At 65.0% G+C, this 19,094-nt stretch overlaps 2 protein-coding genes across 2 annotated transcripts; both read right to left on the bottom strand.

The window, feature by feature from the left end:
• Positions 1 to 730: 730 nt before the first annotated feature.
• EPO (erythropoietin) lies at positions 731 to 9,336 on the bottom strand. The gene is made up of 5 exons (XM_050933359.1): positions 9,278 to 9,336; positions 6,056 to 6,186; positions 5,578 to 5,664; positions 4,824 to 4,988; positions 731 to 888 (listed from the first exon to the last, which is right to left on the bottom strand). The coding sequence occupies exons 1-5, from the start codon at positions 9,288 to 9,290 to the stop codon at positions 748 to 750; spliced, it is 537 nt and encodes a 178-aa protein (XP_050789316.1). The 5' UTR covers positions 9,291 to 9,336; the 3' UTR covers positions 731 to 747.
• Positions 9,337 to 16,277: 6,941 nt separating this feature from the next.
• Positions 16,278 to 18,132, bottom strand: POP7 (POP7 homolog, ribonuclease P/MRP subunit). Its single transcript, XM_050933371.1, has 2 exons — positions 18,089 to 18,132; positions 16,278 to 16,684 (listed from the first exon to the last, which is right to left on the bottom strand). Exon 2 carries the CDS (start codon positions 16,678 to 16,680, stop codon positions 16,288 to 16,290), a length of 393 nt encoding a protein of 130 aa, XP_050789328.1. The 5' UTR covers positions 16,681 to 16,684; positions 18,089 to 18,132; the 3' UTR covers positions 16,278 to 16,287.
• Between the last annotated feature and the right edge of the window lie 962 nt (positions 18,133 to 19,094).

Raw genomic sequence — 19,094 nt, 5'->3', positions numbered from 1 at the left:
GGGTGGGGTGGCTGGTTACCCGGGGACCCCTCACCCAGCGCTGAGATGCGCCCACCTCTGGGGCGGGGCGGCCGGTTACCCAGGGACCCCTCACCTGCCTACCCCACCCCCGGATGCTAATCTTCAGAGACTGACAGCTGTCAGTTCGACTGATCTAGCTTCCCGCTGGTTATCGAGGGGTCCGGTCGTTGCGTTGCACTGTAAGAGGGCTGATGGACAGCTGTCAATCATGGGGTGACAGCAAGGTCTATGCCAGGCTCGGGGCCGGGTGACAGGCATCAGTCCGCTGGATCTCTCTCCTCTTCCAGGACGGCTCGTCTGTCTCCCTGCAGTCTGGGTTGATTGACAGCTGTCAATCTTTCATCAGCTGCCCTGTAGCAATGTTCTCCTCCTCCACCACTTTATTCATGCGGAATTCCAAATACCAAACACAGGATGATTGGCAGCTGTCAATCATCTTTGTATTTCTCCTGTGATGTGCTGGCAACAGTCTAGGCAGTGTGGCTTGGGGTGATTGACAGCTGTCAGTCACCCATCAATGTTTAACACCCCTGCCAAGAGAAGCTGAGTTCCTGCCAATACTCCAGGATGATTGACAGCTGTCAATCACCAAGCGAGGTTTTTCCAAGGCTCCATGTCTGCTGTCCAGTGGGTGGATGAGTGGCGGCTGTCAATCATCTGCCAGCAGGAAGGTTCCGAGGGGGGAGGGGCGGAGTGCTGTGGTGATCGGGGCTGGGTGGGAGCCCCTCACCTGGTGTCAGGCCTGCAGGCGTCCGTCAGGAACAGCTTGACCCGCCCCCGCAGGAAATTGGAGTGGACGCTGAGGAGTTTGGCCAGTGTCCGGACGCTGAGGGTGGGGGGCGGGGCAGGGGGCAGGGCCGGCTCCACCTGGGGGAGAAGGGGGGCTGTGGTTAGAGGGGGGCACTTTTACGGGGGACATTTACCCTTCTGGCCCTGCCTCCCCCGGCACTGCTTCGTCCTGCTCTACAAATTCGTCTGTCCGTCCATCCACCCATCTGTCCATCCATCCACCCATCCTCCTACCCACTCATCCTTCCTTACGTCCGTCCTCCTACCCACTCATCCTTCCATCCATCCATCCTCCTACCCACTCATCCCTCCATCCATCTGTCCTCCTACCCACTCATCCCTCCATCCATCCTGCCATCCATCCATCCTCCTACCCACTCATCCTTCCATCCATCCATCCTCCTACCCACTCATCCCTCCATCCATCCGTCCTCCTACCCACTCATCCTTCCATCCATCCATCCTCCTACCCACTCATCCCTCCATCCATCCACCCATCCTCCTACCCACTCATCCCTCCATCCATCCTGCCATCCATCCGTCCTCCTACCCACTCATCCCTCCATCCATCCTGCCATCCATCCATCCTCCTACCCACTCATCCCTCCATCCATCTGTCCTCCTACCCACTCATCCCTCCATACATCCTGCCATCCATCCATCCTCCTACCCACTCATCCCTCCATCCATCCGTCCTCCTACCCACTCATCCTTCCATCCATCCATCCTCCTACCCACTCATCCCTCCATCCATCCTTCCATCCACCCATCCTCCTACCCACTCATCCCTCCATCCATCCTGCCATCCATCCGTCCTCCTACCCACTCATCCCTCCATCCATCCTGTCATCCATCCATCCTCCTACCCACTCATCCATCCATCCATCCTGTCATCCATCCATCCTCCTACCCACTCATCCTTCCATCCATCTATCCTCCTACCCACTCATCCCTCCATCCATCCTGCCATCTATCCATCCTCCTACCCACTCATCCTTCCATCCATCCTGCCATCCATCCATCCTCCTACCCACTCATCCTTCCATCCATCCATCCTCCTACCCACTCATCCTTCCATCCATCCTTCCATCCATCCGTCCTCCTACCCACTCATCCCTCCATCCATCCTGCCATCCATCCATCCTCCTACCCACTCATCCTTCCATCCATCCATCCTCCTACCCACTCATCCCTCCATCCATCCTGCCATCCATCCATCCTCCTACCCACTCATCCTTCCATCCATCCATCCATCCTCCTACCCACTCATCCCTCCATCCATCCTGCCATCCATCCATCCTCCTACCCACTCATCCCTCCATCCATCCTGCCATCCACCCATCCTCCTACCCATTCATCCTTCCATCCATCCATCCATCCATCCTCCTACCCACTCATCCCTCCATCCATCCGTCCTCCTACCCACTCATCCTTCCATCCATCCATCCTCCTACCCACTCATCCCTCCATCCATCCTTCCATCCACCCATCCTCCTACCCACTCATCCCTCCATCCATCCTGCCATCCATCCGTCCTCCTACCCACTCATCCCTCCATCCATCCGTCCTCCTACCCACTCATCCTTCCATCCATCCTGTCATCCATCCATCCTCCTACCCACTCATCCTTCCATCCATCCGTCCTCCTACCCACTCATCCCTCCATCCATCCTGCCATCCATCCATCCTCCTACCCACTCATCCTTCCATCCATCCATCCTCCTACCCACTCATCCCTCCATCCATCCTGCCATCCTCCTACCCACTCATCCTTCCATCCATCCTGTCATCCATCCATCCTCCTACCCACTCATCCTTCCATCCATCCATCCTCCTACCCACTCATCCCTCCATCCATCCTTCCTCCTACCCACTCATCCCTCCATCCATCCTTCCATCCACCCATCCTCCTACCCACTCATCCCTCCATCCATCCTGCCATCTATCCATCCTCCTACCCACTCATCCTTCCATCCACCCATCCTCCTACCCACTTATCCCTCCATCCATCCTGCCATCCATCCATCCTCCTACCCACTCATCCCTCCATCCATCCTTCCTCCTACCCACTCATCCCTCCATCCATCCTGCCATCTATCCATCCTCCTACCCACTCATCCTTCCATCCACCCATCCTCCTACCCACTTATCCCTCCATCCATCCTTCCATCCACCCATCCTCCTACCCACTCATCCCTCCATCCATCCTGCCATCTATCCATCCTCCTACCCACTCATCCATCCATCCATCCGTCCTCCTACCCACTCATCCCTCCATCCATCCTGCCATCCTCCTACCCACTCATCCTTCCATCCATCCTGTCATCCATCCATCCTCCTACCCACTCATCCTTCCATCCATCCATCCTCCTACCCACTCATCCCTCCATCCATCCTTCCATCCACCCATCCTCCTACCCACTCATCCCTCCATCCATCCTGCCATCCATTCATTCTCCTACCCACTCATCCCTCCATCCATCCTGCCATCCATCCATCCTCCTACCCACTCATCCTTCCATCCATCCATCCATCCACCCATCCTCCTACCCACTCATCCTTCCATCCATCCATCCATCCATCCATCCTCCTACCCACTCATCCCTCCATCCATCCTGCCATCCATCCATCCTCCTACCCACTCATCCTTCCATCCATCCATCCTCCTACCCACTCATTCCTCCACCCATCCTTCCATCCATCCATCCTCCTACCCACTCATCCTTCCATCCATCCATCCATCCATCCTCCTACCCACTCATCCTTCCATCCATCCGTCCATCCATCCTCCTACCCACTCATCCTTCCATCCATCCATCCATCCATCCTCCTACCCACTCATCCTTCCATCCATCCGTCCATCCATCCTCCTACCCACTCATCCATCCATCCTCCTACCCACTCATCCCTCCATCCATCCTGCCATCCATCCATCCTCCTACCCACTCATCCTTCCATCCATTCATCCATCCATCCTCCTACCCACTCATCCATCCATCCATCCATCCATCCATCCATCCTCCTACCCACTCATCCCTCCATCCATCCTGCCATCCATCCTTCCTCCTACCCACTCATCCCTCCATCCATCCTTCCATCCATCCATCCTCCTATCCACTTATCCATCCATCCCTCCATCCATCCTCCTACCCACTCATCCATCCATCCTTCCATACGTCCATCCTCCTACCCACTCATCCATCCATCCATCTGTCCTTCCATCCATCCTTCCATCCATCCTCCTACCCTCTTATCCATCCATCCATCCTCCTACCCACTTATCCATCCATCCATCTGTCCATCCATCCACCCATCCATGCGTCCCTCCATCTGAACATCCATCCACCCATCCATGTGTCCCTCCATCTGTCCATCCATCCATCCTCCTACCCACTCATCCTTCCATCCATCCTTCCATCCATCCATCCTCCTACCCACTCATCCATCCATCCATCCTTCCATCCATCCATCCTCCTACCCACGCATCCTTCCATCCATCCTTCCATCCAGCCATCCTCCTACCCACTCATCCCTCCATCCATCCTTCCATCCATCCATCCTCCTACCCACTCATCCATCCATCCACCCTCCTACGCACTTATCCATCCATCCATCTGTCCATCCATCCACCCATCCTCCTACCCACTCATCCCTCCATCCATTTGTCCTTCCATTCATTTATCCATCCCTCCCTCCCTCCATCCTTCAGTCTGTCCATCCATCCATCTGTCCGTCCGTCCATCCATCCCCATACACATCCATCCCCATACACATCCATCCATCCATCAGACCCCACACATCCGTCCGTGCATCCATCCATCCCCATACACAGCTATCCATCCATCCATCCATCCACCCATCCTGCCCCACACATCCGTCTGCCTATCCGTCCATCTGACTGTCCCACCCCACGAATCCATCCATCGATCTGTCCATCTCTCCACCACCCACAGCCTCCATCCATCATTCTGTGCTCCCAGCCCCGTTCCCGCCCTTCCCCTGGTGCCCCTCACCTGGGCATCGTGGCTGCGCAGGATCTGGGTGATGCTGCGCAGGTTGCTGTACGTGCGCCCGAGCTGCTGGTTCAGGGAGGGGTCGGGGACCAGGGCCCGGGCCCGGAGCACCGCGGCTGAGAGGAGGGCCTGCCCCCCCCACACCTCCGCCGCCTGCGTCTGCCTCTGGGGAGGGAGGGCAGGGTCAGACCCCCACGCTCCCCCATCCCCCCCAGGTCAGAACCCTGGGTTCCCCCAGCCCAGCACCCCCAGATCAGACCCCCGGGCTCCCCCTGCCCAGCACCCCCAGATCAGACCCCCGGGGTTCCCCTAGCCCCCCCCAAGTCAGACCCCCAGGCTCCCCCAGCCCAGCCCCCCCAGGTCAGACTCCCTGTCCCCCCAGATCAGACCCCTGGGCTCCCCCAGCCCAGCACCCCCAGATCAGACCCCCAGGCTCCCCCATCCGACCCCTAGGTCAGACCCCTGGGCTCCCCCAGCCTAGCACCCCCAGATCAGACCCCCGGGCTCCCCCTGCCCAGCACCCCCAGATCAGACCCCCAGGCTCCCCTATCCCACCCCCAAATCAGACCCCTGGGCTACCCCAGCCCCCCCAGGTCAGACCCCTGGACCGTCCAGCTCCCCTGATCAGACCCTCTGTCTCTCCACCTCAGCTCCCCCCAGGTCAGACCCCCGGCCCCTCCAGCATCCCCTCACCCCAGATCAGACCCCCAGCTCTTCCCCTCCCACCACTCCCCCAGGCCCTGTTCAGACTCACATCCATTTTCTTCCACTCGTTAAAATTAACCTTTGTGTCGGGCACCGTGAGAACTTCTGATAAGTTGCAAGAATTTGTACAACCTTCCTGTAAAGAGACCAAGTCGCCTGACACCATGGAGCTGGTTCTCCCGGGACCCCTTGCCCGGCACTGAGATGCAGCCACCTCTGGGGCAGGGTGGCCGGTTACCCAGGGACCACTCGCCCGGTGCTGAGATGCAGCCACCTCTGGGGTGGGGCAGCCGGTTACCCAGTGACCCCTTGCCCGGCGCTGAGATGCAGCCACCTCTGGGGTGGGGCGGCCGGTTACCCAGTGACCCCTTGCCCAGCGCTGAGATGCAGCCACCTCTGGGGCGGGGCGGCCAGTTACCCAGGGAACCCTCGCCCGGCACTGAGATGCAGCCACCTCTGGGGCGGGGCGGCCGGTTACCCAAGGACCCCTTGCCCAGCGCTTGGGGCTGACGCGTTTAGGGACGTACCACAGCGTTCTCAGTGTCCCTGGCCTCCTTGATGAATTTCTCCATGACTCGGGTGTCACAGATGGGGTGCAGCGGGGAGGGGCGAGTTAATGCAGCGAGTCCCAGCAGTAACAACAGCAAAGCACAGAGCCCTGGGGGGGGGAGTGTTGTGAGCCAGAGGGACCCCTCCATGCATCCATCATCCATCCCCCCACCCTCCACCATCCATCCATCCATCATCCATCCCCCCACCCTCCACCACCCACCTCCTCCATCCTTCCACACTCCCTCTATCCTTCCCACATCCTGCCCACTTCTCTAGCCATCCATCCATCCATCCGTCCACCCCACACTCCTCCATCCATCCATCCATCCATCCACCACACACTCCTCCACCGGTAACTCCGTACGGGACTCTCCCCGTCCATCTGACTCGCCATCAGCCGCCCGCTAATTCTACCACCTCGCCACGGGCTGGAGGCTTTGCCTCTTCCCCGCACTCATGGGGGACACTCAGAGCCCCCCCTTTCCAGCTCCTGCCCCTGTGACGCGGGAGGGGACCTGCCATCGGGCCCCACTGAACCGCCGGCTCGGAAATTTCCAAGGAGCCGATCGGTGGCGGTACCGCGACCGCGGGAGAGCGAATTCAGACAAAAAACGCCCGGGAAACGAGCGTAAATTGAAAATTCTCCACAACTATGAAACGTACCCGGAGCCAATCTCCTTTCACTACGGGCCTGTCTCCTTGTCTTGCAAGCCTGGCACTTGTCGTATCTTCCCAAGAGGAGGTGCCATTTGTCTCTTCTGTCTCCGAACACGTTCTCGGTCGCCTCCACCCTGCGTTTTCTGCTCCCATGAGCAGTGGGGTTTTTTTTGAGGATGTTTTTGGTGCAGGAGCCGATCTTTTCCTGCGGGGTTATGAGCATCGACGGCGCTCAGCAGTAGGATAGACATGGACAACCCTAGCAAACACGTCCTTCGCTCTAGATTCAAGCTCAAATGGACCTCGAAATGGATCTCCGGCGGGTTGATGAGGTTTCTCCTGTAGGCTCCGGTGACAAAACCTTTAATGTTCCTCTTTGCTGACAAAAAACCGACCTCCCGCTCCTAGATCCTCCATCTCTTTATGGCGTGCATGGGATGCTTGTCTCTTGTTGGCCTCGTTTGTCTCGTCCCTTGGTATTTCTGTTGACGTCTTCCCCCTTTCTCCCAACCCAACCGATTCCTGCGTAAGGGTGAAGATCTAACCTGCGTCCTGCCGCTTCCTCTTGGTGCTTGGGTTTGGCTCTCAAAGACAAGATGAATATTGGCCGGAGCTGAAGCCGGGGACATTGGCGGATGGTTCCCGAAAACCAGTAATAGTTGATGGGAGGAATGGAGGATCTGCAGGATGGGGCATCACCAGGAGCGAAATTTATGGGTCCACGATTCCAGAATCGGGATCAGCTTCCTTCACCACGCTGTCGAGAGCGGCCTCCTCCGTCTTCTGTCGTGTATTTTGCCCTCCCAAGTGTCCGCCTCCCCGGGGGGATGATGTTTAACTCTGATTTGGACGCCAGCTGATTTGGCAGCAGAGTCAGGGGTGGCGGTGATGGGTGGCTGGTTCGACCTTCCCCGGCATTGTCCAGGTGACCGGCTGGTTGGGGAAGGAACCGCGGTGACCATTGGCTCTGACGTCCTGTATCACGCAGGTCTCCATGCAGAGGGAATGCATGGGTGAGAGGGCTCTCCCCTCAATTTCTGCCAGGGTTTTGTCAGTCCCTCACGGAGGAGGGTTGTCCCCCAACCATCGGTGCCTTCCCGTCCTACCCTGGTGCAGGAGAGTCGAGCCCCAAACCCATCTCCCGCCCCAGCTGTGTCTCCTCTAGACTTCACATGGCCGATTCTTCCAACCTCCCCTCATCGGTCACGGTTCCTGGACCGCGGAGCCGGGTATCCCGCGTGCCCTCCAGGCACTCCCTGTCTTTGGTCACCAGGTTTCAGCCAAGCGCCGGCCAGAGGAATATGGCCCCGGCGTGTCCCGTAGCTCAAAGGAGGCGCTCGGATCCGGCGCTTGGAGGTGGCCCTCGTTGGGGAGCTCCTGGGGAGACCCCTTCCCGGTCTCTCATCTTCAGCCCAAATCGCCTCCTGTTTGGTGGGGTTTTTTAAAGATCTCCGGGGTAGGCGGGCCAGATCTCTCCCGCTTCAGAGCCCTGCTTCTTCCCGAAACGGCCTCTCCGGCAGCATCGCCGAGCTCCTCCGGCTAATCCCTCCGGCTCGGTTTACCAGCCGGCGCTGCCAGAAAGGGTCAGGGAGCCGCATCTGAAATGCTCCTGCGATCGCCCCTTTTCAAAGAGCTTCTGCTCGTCAACCGGCGTCAGCCACCGGGCACCCCGATTCTGTGGCTGGACCCCCTTAGGTGGCTACCCGGAGTGGGGCCCTGCCTCTGGGTCAGGGGCATGGACCCCTGGCCTTCTCCTATCGTGCTCCACGTGACCCCCACCTCTTTCCATGCATCCATCTCCATCCACACCACTCCAACCCTGCCCCACAGCCCCCCCCGCCCCCTAACCCCCAGTCCATTGCATTGCACAGATCTACACATAGGGGTATGTAGGGTGAATCAGGACTCCTGGGTTATTTCCTGGGTGCTGGGAGGGGAGTGGGGGCTGGTGGGTTAGAGCAGGGGGGGCTGGGAGCCAGGACTCCTGGGTTCTCTCCCTGGCTCTGGGACGGGAGTGGGGGCTGGGGGATTACAACAGGGGGGTGCTGGGAATCAGGACTCCTGGGTTCTTTCCGCGTCTCTCGGAGGGGAGTGGGGGCTGGGGGATTACAGCAGAGGGGTGCTGGGAATCAGGACTCCTGGGTTCTTCCCAGATCTGGGAGGGGAGTGGGGGCTGATGGGTCAGAGCAGGGGGGGCTGTGAGCCAGGATGCCTGGGTTCTCTCCCCGGCTCTGTATCCCAGTCCCCGACCCCATACATGTTAGTCCTTGCACCCTGGAGCCTGCTGCACAGTGAGTGAGGTGAGCCGGAGGGGAATGGGGCAGGGGGCCTGTCCCGTCTAGGGGGCACCACCTCGTATCCAGCCTCAGAATGGGGGTCCCAGCTGGCTCAGGGAGCTGGGATCTGGGGCCTTTCTCCATTTTCTCATTTTTTTTGAGGGGGTGCATCTTTAGTGACCCTCCAGTGAATGAGACCCCCCCCCCATCCCCGTCGCCCTCGCTGTGGGACAGGACCCAGGCGTCCGGGTCATGGTTACTCACCAGATCTCCCCATATCCAGTCTGCATCGCCTCACGGCCTAGTGGGGGCCCCGGGCTCCCATCCCGGCGTGCAGTCGGCGAGGCCGCGGGCGTCCGGGCTACTCGGGAGGGGGCATCGCCTGCGCGGCTCCGGCCCCAGGCCAAGCGCGCCCTGGCCCCCGGCCGGCTCCCCGCCGCTCTGTGTCTCCGCAGGGCGGGCAGCGAAGCTGGGAGTTAATGTTTCATCCGAACTCCCCGTCCCGAGGTCGCGGGAGCCTGGCCGGCTGCAGGAATGTGCCGGGGGGCCGCGGCCCGAGCCGGGCGCTTTAGAGACGGGGCTCGGCGGGGGGGAGGGCAGGAAGCCGGGGGGTTTCCTCAGGCCCCCGCCGGAGGCCGTGTCTTCGAGGAAAGGGCCATGCAGGCGGCCGCACGTCGGCTCCTGGCCCGGCGCCACGAGGCAGTGACAGGTTACGGGCCCGAGGTCGCCTGGTGCATGGAGGGGGGTGGGGCGGCGCGGGGAAGCCAAAGGCCTGACCCATCCCCTGCCCCTGGGCTTGGAGTGACAGCTGTCAGTACCCCCTGCCCTGGGTGGCAGGAGCTGGGGTGTGGTTTGGGGGGGGGGAGAACCCAGGAGTCCTGGCTGCCAGCCCCCACCTGCTCTAACCCACCAGCTCCCTCTCCCCTCCCCTCCATGATCTGAGAGAGAACCCAGGAGTTCGGGCTCCCAGCCCCTACTTCTGTAACCCACCAGCCCCCACGCCCCTCCCAGAGCCGGGGAGAGAACCCAGGAGTCCGGGCTCCCAGCCCTCTGGGCAGGGAGTGGGGGCTGGTGGGTAGGGTGGGGCTGGAAGCCCGGACTCCTGGGTTCTCTCCCCGGCTCTGGGAGGGGAGTGGGGGCTGGCAGGTTAGAGCAGGTGGGGCTGGGAGCCAGGACTCCTGGGTTCTCTCCCCAGCTCTGGGAGGGGAGTGGGGGCTGGTGGGTCAGAGCAGGGGGGCTGGGAGCCAGGACTCCTGGGTTCTCTCCCCGGCTCTGGGAGGGGAGTGGGGGCTGGTGGGTTAGAGCAGGGGGGGCTGGGAGCCAGGACTCCTGGGTTCTCTCCCCGGCTCTGGGAGGGGAGTGGGGGCTGGTGGGATAGAGCAGGGGGGCTGGGAGCCAGGACTCCTGGGTTCTCTCCCCGGCTCTGGGAGGGGAGTGGGGGCTGGTGGGTCAGAGCAGGGGGGCTGGGAGCCAGGACTCCTGGGTTCTCTCCGCTGTCGGGGAGGGGGCAGGGTGGGGCTCAGTGCCATGCAGGGTGTGGCAGGGGCTGAGCTCGGCACGCGCCCAGCGGGCTCCCCGCCATCTCCCCTGGCGTGGGCACTTTGTTCCCAGCCCTTGGGCCATGTGAAAACACAACCCCGACGAGCTGCTGAGAAGCCTCTGGAACAAACACCTGTCTGGCTTCTGAGCACTTCTGCCCGGGCCGGGCGAGGGGGGCTGCGGGTCGGGAGTGAGGGGCACCGGCAGGGCTGGGCTTGCAGGGGCTGCGGGTCGGGAGTGAGGGGCACCGGCAGGGCGGGGGAAGAAATATCGATCCTAAAATCATCTGACTCCTGGGTTCTCTCCCCGGCTCTGGGAGGGGAGTGGGGGCTGGTGGGTTTGAGCAGGGGGGGCTGGGAGCCAGGACTCCTGGGTTCTCTCCTCAGCTCTGGGAGGGGAGTGGGGGCTGGTGGGTTAGAGCAGGGGGCTGGGAGCCTGGACTCCTGGGTTCTCTCCCCGGCTCTGGGAGGGGAGTGGGGGCTGGTGGGTTAGAGCAGGGGCGCTGAGAGCCAGGACTCCTGGGTTCTCTCCCTGGCTCTGGGAGGGGAGTGGGGGCTGGTGGGTTAGAGCCAGGGGGAGGCTGGGGGCCAGGACTCCTGGGTTCTCTCCCCGGCTCTGGGAGGGGAGTGGGGGCTGGTGGGTTAGAGCCAGGGGGAGGCTGGGGGCCAGGACTCCTGGGTTCTCTCCCCGGCTCTGGGAGGGGAGTGGGGACTGCTGGGTTAGAGCAGGGGGGGCTGGGGGCCAGGACTCCTGGGTTCTCTCCTCGGCTCTGGGAGGGGAGTGGGGGCTGGTGGGTTAGAGCAGGGGGGGCTGGGAGCCAGGACTCCTGGGTTCTCTCCCCGGCTCTTGGAGGGGAGTGGGGGCTGGTGGGTTAGAGCAGGGGGCGCTGGGAGCCAGGACTCCTGGGTTCTCTCCCCGGCTCTGGGAGGGGAGTGGGGGTGGTGGGTCGGAGCAGGGGGGGCTGGGAGCCAGGACTCCTGGGTTCAGTCTCAGGCCCTGGTTCAGATGACCTGGAAGGCTACACGTACGCCGGGGCTGGGGGTCCCCGCAGGGGCCGATTTGCGTCCGTCCCCGCCCTGGGGTTCGGGCTGCAGAGGCGTCGGGCAGCCTGGAGAAGCCGCAGGGACCAAGCGCTTCATTTTCCATCATCCCCAGGCGGGAGGAAGCCGCTAACAATGGGGACCTGATTGTCTGTGAGAGTCTGACGCTGTCCAGTGGCTCCAGGCGTCTGTCACACCGGCTGGGCGCGTGAGCCCTCGCCTGGCGCTGAGATGCGGCTACCTCTGGGGCGGGGCGGCCGGTTACCCAGGGACCCCTCGCCCGGCGCTGAGATGCAGCCACCTCTGGGGCGGGGCGGCCGGTTACCCAGGGACCCCTCGCCTGGTGCTGAGATGCAGCCACCTCTGGGGCGGGGCGGCCGGTTACCCAGGGACCCCTCGCCTGGCGCTGAGATGCACCCACCTCTGGGGCGGGGCAGAGAGTAGTGGGCACAGAGCGTAACAGCTTAGGACAAGATGGGACATTCCCAACGAGATATTTCAAGAGGTGGAATAAAACCGACCAGGTCGGAACGGCCCAGATGGGGAGCGCGACCCCTAGAAACACCCCCCATCCACTTCCGCAGAGCCCCGCGTGGGGCTCGCTCTGAGCGTTTGGGGAGGCGGGGACCCACCACTGCAGCTTGGATGGTGTAGTACCCCCTAAACACGGTTCCCCCAGCTGGGGGAGAACCCAGGAGTCCTGGCTCCCAGCCCCCCTACTCTAACCACCAGCCCCCACTCCCCTCCCAGAGCCAGGAGAAGAACCCAGGAGTCCTGGCTCCCAGCCCCCACTGCTCTAAACCACCAGCCCCCACTCCCCTCCCAGAGCCGGGGAGAGAACCCAGGAGTCCTGGCTCCCAGCCCCCCCTGCTCTAACCCACCAGCCCCCACTCCCCTCCCAGCGCCAGGGAGAGAACCCAGGAGTCCTGGCTCCCAGCCCCCCCTGCTCTAACCCACCAGCCCCCACTCCCCTCCCAGCGCCAGGGAGAGAACCCAGGAGTCCTGGCTCCCAGCCCCCCCTGCTCTAACCACCAGCCCCCACTCCCCTCCCAGCGCCAGGGAGAGAACCCTGGAGTCCTGGCTCCCAGCCCCCCTGCTCTGACCCACCAGCCCCCACTCCCCTCCCAGAGCTGGGGAGAGAACCCAGGAGTCCTGGCCCCCAGTACCCCCCGAATTCTAACCCACCAGCCCCCACTTCCCTCCTGGAGCCAGGGAGAGAACCCAGGAGTCCTGGCTGGGCTGAGTGCCCCCCAGCTCGTCTCATGTGTGGGGCGGGGGAGGCAGTGGCAGGACCCCCCCCCCCCGGCGGCTGCCGGCTGCTGGCCCGCGCTGGGCCCAGGCCAAGGATAACAGTGGGGAATACGTGCCGGGCTGCAGGGAGCGAGGCCGCGGGGGCTGCCAGGGCCATCGACCCAGGAGCCTTCGGCAAACAGAGCCGGGCCCCGGCGCCAGAGCCGGTCACTCATCAACCGGGGGGCAGCAGGGCAAAGGGCAGCGAGGGCGAGTGCCGGCCCTGCCCGGGCCACCCCAGCCCGGCCCAGCCCCCCAGGGCTCCTGATCCCCGCTCTGCCAGGGGCTGCGCCCCCCGGCGTGGGCTGCCAAACTCGGCCCGCCGGGGAGCAGGGCCTCCCTCCGGCCTGCGGAGCCAGCGCCAGGTGTGACTGGCACATGCAGCCAGCGCCCACGGGGGCAGGGCGGGAGCCAGGACTCCTGGGTTCTTCCCCCAGCTCCGGGAGGGGAGTGTGGGCTGGGAGCCAGGACTCCTGGGCTCTCTCCCCAGCTCTGGGAGGGGAGTGGGGGCTGGGAGCCAGGACTCCTGGGTTCTCTCCCCGGCTCTGGGAGGGGAGTGGGAGCTGGGGGATCAGAGCAGGGGGCACTGGGAGCCAGGACTCCTGGGTTCTCTCCCCGGCTCTGGGAGGGGAGTGGGGGATGGTGGGTCAGAGCAGGGGGCGCTGGGAGCCAGGACTCCTGGGTTCTCTCCCCGGCGCTGGGAGGGGAGTGGGGGCTGGTGGGTCAGAGCAGGGGGTGCTGGGAGCCAGGACTCCTGGGTTCTCTCCCCGGCTCTGGGAGGGGAGTGGGGGCTGGTGGTTAGAGCAGGGGGTTGGGAGCCAGGACTCCTGGGTTCTCTCCCTGGCTCTGGGAGGGGAGTGAGGGCTGGTGGGTCAGAGCAAGCAGGGCTGGGAGCCAGGACTCCTGGGTTCTCCCCCCGGCTCTGGGAGGGCAGTGGGGGCTGGGGGGTTAGAGCAGGGGGGTTGGGAGCCAGGACTCCTGGGTTCTCCCCCCGGCTCTGGGAGGGGAGTGGGGGCTAGGGGGTTAGAGCAGGGGGGTTGGGAGTCAGGACTCCCGGGTTCTCCCCCCGGCTCTGGGAGGGGAGTGGGGGCTGGGGGGTTAGAGCAGGGGGGTTGGGATCCAGGACTCCTGGGTTCTCCCCCCGGCTCTGGGAGGGGAGTGAGGGCTGGTGAGTCAGAGCAAGCGGGGCTGGGAGCCAGGACTCCTGGGTTCTCCCCCCGGCTCTGGGAGGGGAGTGAGGGCTGGTGGGTCAGAGCAGGGGGGCCGGGAGCCAGGACTCTTGGGTTCTCTCCCCGGCTCTGGGAGGGCAGTGGGGGCTGGGGGGTTAGAGCAGGGGGGTTGGGAGCCAGGACTCCTGGGTTCTCCCCCCGGCTCTGGGAGGGGAGTGGGGGCTGGGGGGTTAGAGCAGGGGGGTTGGGATCCAGGACTCCTGGGTTCTCTCCCCGGCTCTGGGAGGGGAGTGGGGGCTGGTGGGTCAGAGCAGGGGGGCTGGGAGCCAGGACTCCTGGGTTCTCCCCCCGGCTCTGGGAGGGGAGTGGGAGGCTCGTGGGTCAGAGCAGGGGGGCTGGGAGCCTGGGTTCTAGGCTCAGGTCTGTCACTATATCTGGATTGTTACTCTGGGAATTTCTAGCTCTTTGCCCCTGTCTTGGGGGTTTATGTAGGGCCCCTTCCCCATTGCTGCTGAGGCCTCTGGGGCAGGGCGGCCAGTCACCCAGGGACCCTTGCCCGGCGCTAAGGTGCACCCACCTCTGGGGTGGGGCAGCTGGTTAGAGTGAGCTGGTCTCAGGAGACCCCGGTTTATGCCCCGCGGTGGGGGATGTGGATTTAGCCGCTGGCTTCACATGGTTAGGAAGGGGCTGGCCTGGCCCCCCGCGAATTCCCAGAGGAGACAGGCCCCTGCCCCATTCTCAGCCATCCAGTCCCCGCCCTGGGGCCGGGGGGGAGCCGGCACCCCCCCGAGGGGACAGCCCCGCCCCATTCCCCACCTGAGTTAGGCAGTGCCCCCCAAGTGATGTCACACAGGGGCCACGGGGAAGCCCAGCGCTGACCAAGCCACTGGTCGCTTTTATTGTTCAATCCAAGAGGTGCAGGCCATGAGCCAGGTCCTGGCAGGAGAGGGGGCTTTCCCCAGCACCCCCCAGCACCCCAAAACCCAAATCCCACCCCCCTAGCTGCATCCCGTCAAGCTCCGGCGTCCAGTCTTGGTTGGGTGGGGGCAGGAGAGGAGCGGATGGGTGGGGGGTGGTCCAGAAAGGGGGTGAAGGTCAAGTGTGCCCCCCCCAAACATAGCCAGACGGGTGTGCTTGGTGGCAGCTGTGTGCCAGTGGAGGGGATCTAGGGGCCGGCTCCGGGGGCATCTACGGGCCAGGGCTCTGTCCCAGGGCGCTGGAGCAGGGGTGTCCGGGAGCCGGCTCCGTGCCGGGGTACATGTTTCCGGGAGCAGGCCCTGTGCTGGAGGTCGAGCTCCGGGGACTGGCTCCGAGCTGGGACAGGGGCTTCCAGGGACAGGGTCTGTGCTGGGGGCCGGGCTCCAGGGACACTCTCCGTGCCGGGACAGGGGTTTCCAGGGCCAGGGTCCGGGGACACTCTCCGTGCCGGGACAGGGGGTTCCAGCGCCAGGGGCCGGGGACACTCTCCGTGCCGGGACAGGGGGTTCCAGGGCCAGGGGCCGGGGACACTCTCCGTGCCGGGACAGGGGGTTCCAGCGCCAGGGTCCGGGGACACTCTCCGTGCCGGGACAGGGGGTTCCAGGGCCAGGGTCCGTGCCAGGGGCCGGGGACACTCTCCGTGCCGGGACAGGGGGTTCCAGCGCCAGGGTCCGTGCCAGGGGCCGGGGACACTCTCCGTGCCGGGACAGGGGGTTCCAGCGCCAGGGTCCGTGCCAGGGGCCGGGGACACTCTCCGTGCCGGGACAGGGGGTTCCAGCGCCAGGGTCCGTGCCAGGGGCCGGGGACACTCTCCGTGCCGGGACAGGGGGTTCCAGCGCCAGGGCCCGTGCCAGGGGCCGGGGACACTCTCCAAGCCGAGACAGGGGGGTCCGTGCCAGGGGCCAGGCTCCGGGGACTCTCTCTATGCCAGGACAGGGGTGTCCGGGGCCAGGCTCCGTGCTGGAGACCAGGCTCTGTGCACTGGCTCCGTGCTGGGACAGGGGTTTCCAGGGCCAGACTCCATGCCAGGGCACGTTTCCGGGAGCAGGCTCCATGCCCCAGCTCCACGTTGGGGGGCCAGCTCTGTGCCGGGGCTCTGTCCCTGGGCACCGGAGCAGGGGTGTCCGGGGCCAGGCTCCAGGGAGTCTCTCCGTGTGGGGACAGGGGGTTCCCGGGCCAGGGTCCGTGCTGGGGGTCGAGCGCCAGGGCCAGGCTCCGGGGACTCTCTCCGTGCCAGCAGCGCGCCGGGGGCCCGCGCTCAGGGCGGGGGCGCGACCCGGCACACCCGGATGTGGATGGCAGAGTTGTTGCGGGCCTGGGCGAGGGGCGGGCGCCCGTCCGCGTCGCCCTGGGGCTCCAGCCCGTCGGCCAGCGGGACGGTGGAGGTGTTGGCGGCCAGGCGCAGGGCGCCGGCGCCGCCCGCCTGGAGCTGCAGGGCGATGTTGATGGCCCGGTTGATGGCCAGGCCCAGCCCGTGGATGCAGATCTCGGCGCAGCCGCCCCCGGGACCCAGCAGCTTCTGGCACCGGCTCAGCTGGGCCTTGAAATCCGTCTGCATGTTGACGTAGACGTCGCCCGGGCGCCGGGGCAGGCGGGGGGGCAGGCGGCGCCGCAGGGCCAGCTCCGCCGTGGGGGGCGCCGGCTCTGCCATGGCTCTGGGGGGGGAGAGAGGGGGGAGTCCTGAGCCGCCTGCCCCCCACGTTCCCCCGAATCCAGCCTGCTGGGCACCTGAGCCACCATCCCTCGCAGCAACCCACAGCTCTCCCCTGCTCCGGGTGTCTGCAGCCCCCCCCGATTCCCTTCCAGCCCCCTGTCCTCCAGCCCCCCGTCCTCCAGCCCCCCCAAACATCCCCAGCCCCCCCAGACCTGCCTCCAGCCCCCCCGAGACCTGCCCTCCCTGAACATCCCCAGCCCCCCCGGACCTGCCTCCAGCCCCCCATCCTCCAGCCCTCCCTGAACATCCCCAGCTCCCCCGTACCTGCCTCCAGCTCCCCGTCCTCCAGCCCCCCCGGAACATCCCCAGCCCCCCAGACCTGCCTCCAGCCCCCCGTCCTCCAGCCCCCCCGAACATCCCCAGCCCCCCAGACCTGCCTCCAGCCCCCCGTCCTCCAGCCCTCCCTGAACATCCCCAGCCCCCCTGGACCTGCCTCCAGCCCCCCGACCTCCAGCCCCCCCGGAACATCCCCAGCTCCCCCGGACCTGCCTCCAGCCCCCCGTCCTCCAGCCCCCCCGAACATCCCCAGCCCCCACCAAATCCAGCCTACTGGGCACCTGAGCCACCATCCCTCGCAGCAACCCACAGCTCTCCCCTGCTCCGGGTGTCTGCAGCCCCCCACCCGATTCCCTTCCAGCCCCCCGTCCTCCAGCCCCCCCCCCGGAACATCCCCAGCTCCCCCGGACCCGCCTCCAGCCCCCCGTCCTCCAGCCCCCCCGAGACCTGCCTCCAGCCCCCTGTCCTCCAGCCTTCCCTGAACATCCCCAGCCCCCAGACCTGCCTCCAGCCCCCCATTCTCCAGCCTTCCCTGAACATCCCCAGCTCCCCCGGACCTGCCTCCAGCCCCCCGTCCTCCAGCCCCCCCGAACATCCCCAGCCCCCCCAGACCTGCCTCCAGCCCCCCGTCCTCCAGCCCTCCCTGAACATCCCCAGCCCCCCCAGACCTGCCTCCAGCCCCCCGTCCTCCAGCCCTCCCTGAACATCCCCAGCCCCCCCAGACCTGCCTCCAGCCCCCCGTCCTCCAGCCCCCCCGAACATCCCCAGCCCCCCCAGACCTGCCTCCAGCCCCCCGTCCTCCAGCCCTCCCTGAACATCCCCAGCCCCCCCAGACCTGCCTCCAGCCCCCCGTCCTCCAGCCCTCCCTGAACATCCCCAGCCCCCCCAGACCTGCCTCCAGCCCCCCGTCCTCCAGCCCCCCCGAACATCCCCAGCCCCCCCCAGACCTGCCTCCAGCCCCCCGTCCTCCAGCCCTCCTGATCTCACCACCCCCCGGTCCCCCTCCAGCCCCCCCGAACTCCCCTCCAGTCCCCTCCGCGGGCCAATCAGCCCCCGGCCCCCCGCTCACCTCCCCGTGTCCGCAGCGCAGGCCGAGCCCCGGCTTCCGCTTCCGCTTCCGCCTCCACGCCCGCCCGGAGCGCGCATGGAACGTTCATACATCACCCCCCCCACCCCGGGAGCGCGCGTGGAACGTTCACACAACCCTCCGGGAACGAGCATGGAACGTTCATACATCACCCCCCCACCCCGGGAGCGCGCACCGCCCCACACCGCGCGTCGATGGGTTAAGGGGAGGGAGCCCCACGGGAGGGTTAGGGAAGGTGGGGGGCCCCGGAGGGAGCAGGGGAGCTAAGGGGAGAGCTGCGGCCCGGGGGGGCTACAGGAGAATGGGGGGGCAGGGGCGGTTAGGGGGAGAAGCCTGAGGAAATTGGGGGGCTAGCGGGAGAGGGGGCCCCAGAGGGAGGGGGAGCTCCAGGGGTTGGGGCCCAGCTGATTGAGGGGAGATGGGCCACAGTGGGGCTAGGGGGCAGGGGAGGGGGAAATGGGGCTGTGGGGAGGCAGGAGAAAGGGGCCTTGAGGGGAAAAGGTCAGTAAGGGAACGAAGCCCCTGCCCCACGGGTCCGTCCCTGGGCTATTCCAGCCCCCAGCCCCAGGCAAGAGTCTGTCTGCCCCCCCCCCCAATTCCAGGGCTGCGGAGGGGCCTTGACATTCTTTCCATCCTATAAAGGGGGGGGGGTCACTTTCCAGTTTCCAACCCCCCTCCCCCCGCGAGGACAAAGCCACCTGGAGGTTTCATGCCCAGTTTATTTTTCCACCTGCTGAGGATGCCTTTGCTCCCGGGAGTCAAAGGTCACCTTGGACTCAGCCCAGCCCTTTGCCTGCCCCCGATGTTAATCCATAACCCAGAGCCGGGGGGAGAAACCAGGAGTCTGGCTCCCAGCCCCCCATGCTCTGACCCACCAGCCCCCACTCCCCTCCCAGAGCCGGGGAGAGAACCCAGGAGTCCTGGCTCCCAGCCCCCCCCGCTCTAACCCACCAGCCCCCACTCCCCTCCCAGTGCCGGGGAGAGAACC

The sequence above is a fragment of the Gopherus flavomarginatus genome, chromosome 23 (genome assembly GCF_025201925.1).
Source record: "Gopherus flavomarginatus isolate rGopFla2 chromosome 23, rGopFla2.mat.asm, whole genome shotgun sequence".
NCBI classification, from domain to species: domain Eukaryota; kingdom Metazoa; phylum Chordata; order Testudines; family Testudinidae; genus Gopherus; species Gopherus flavomarginatus.
Note: the sequence above shows the minus strand (reverse complement) of the source record. Positions and strands in the feature narration are given on the sequence as shown.

Bases quoted from the DNA above. Each gene is read 5' to 3' on its own strand.
- EPO (XM_050933359.1), bottom strand. The intron at 5,665-6,055 runs GTACGTCCCTAA...GTCTCTTTACAG, and splicing joins GGGACACTGAGAACGCTGTG to GAAGGTTGTACAAATTCTTG. The intron at 4,989-5,577 runs GTGAGTCTGAAC...CTCCCTCCCCAG, and splicing joins ACGAGTGGAAGAAAATGGAT to AGGCAGACGCAGGCGGCGGA.
- POP7 (XM_050933371.1), bottom strand. From the start codon at position 16,680: ATGGCAGAGCCGGCGCCCCCCACGGCGGAGCTGGCCCTGCGGCGCCGC.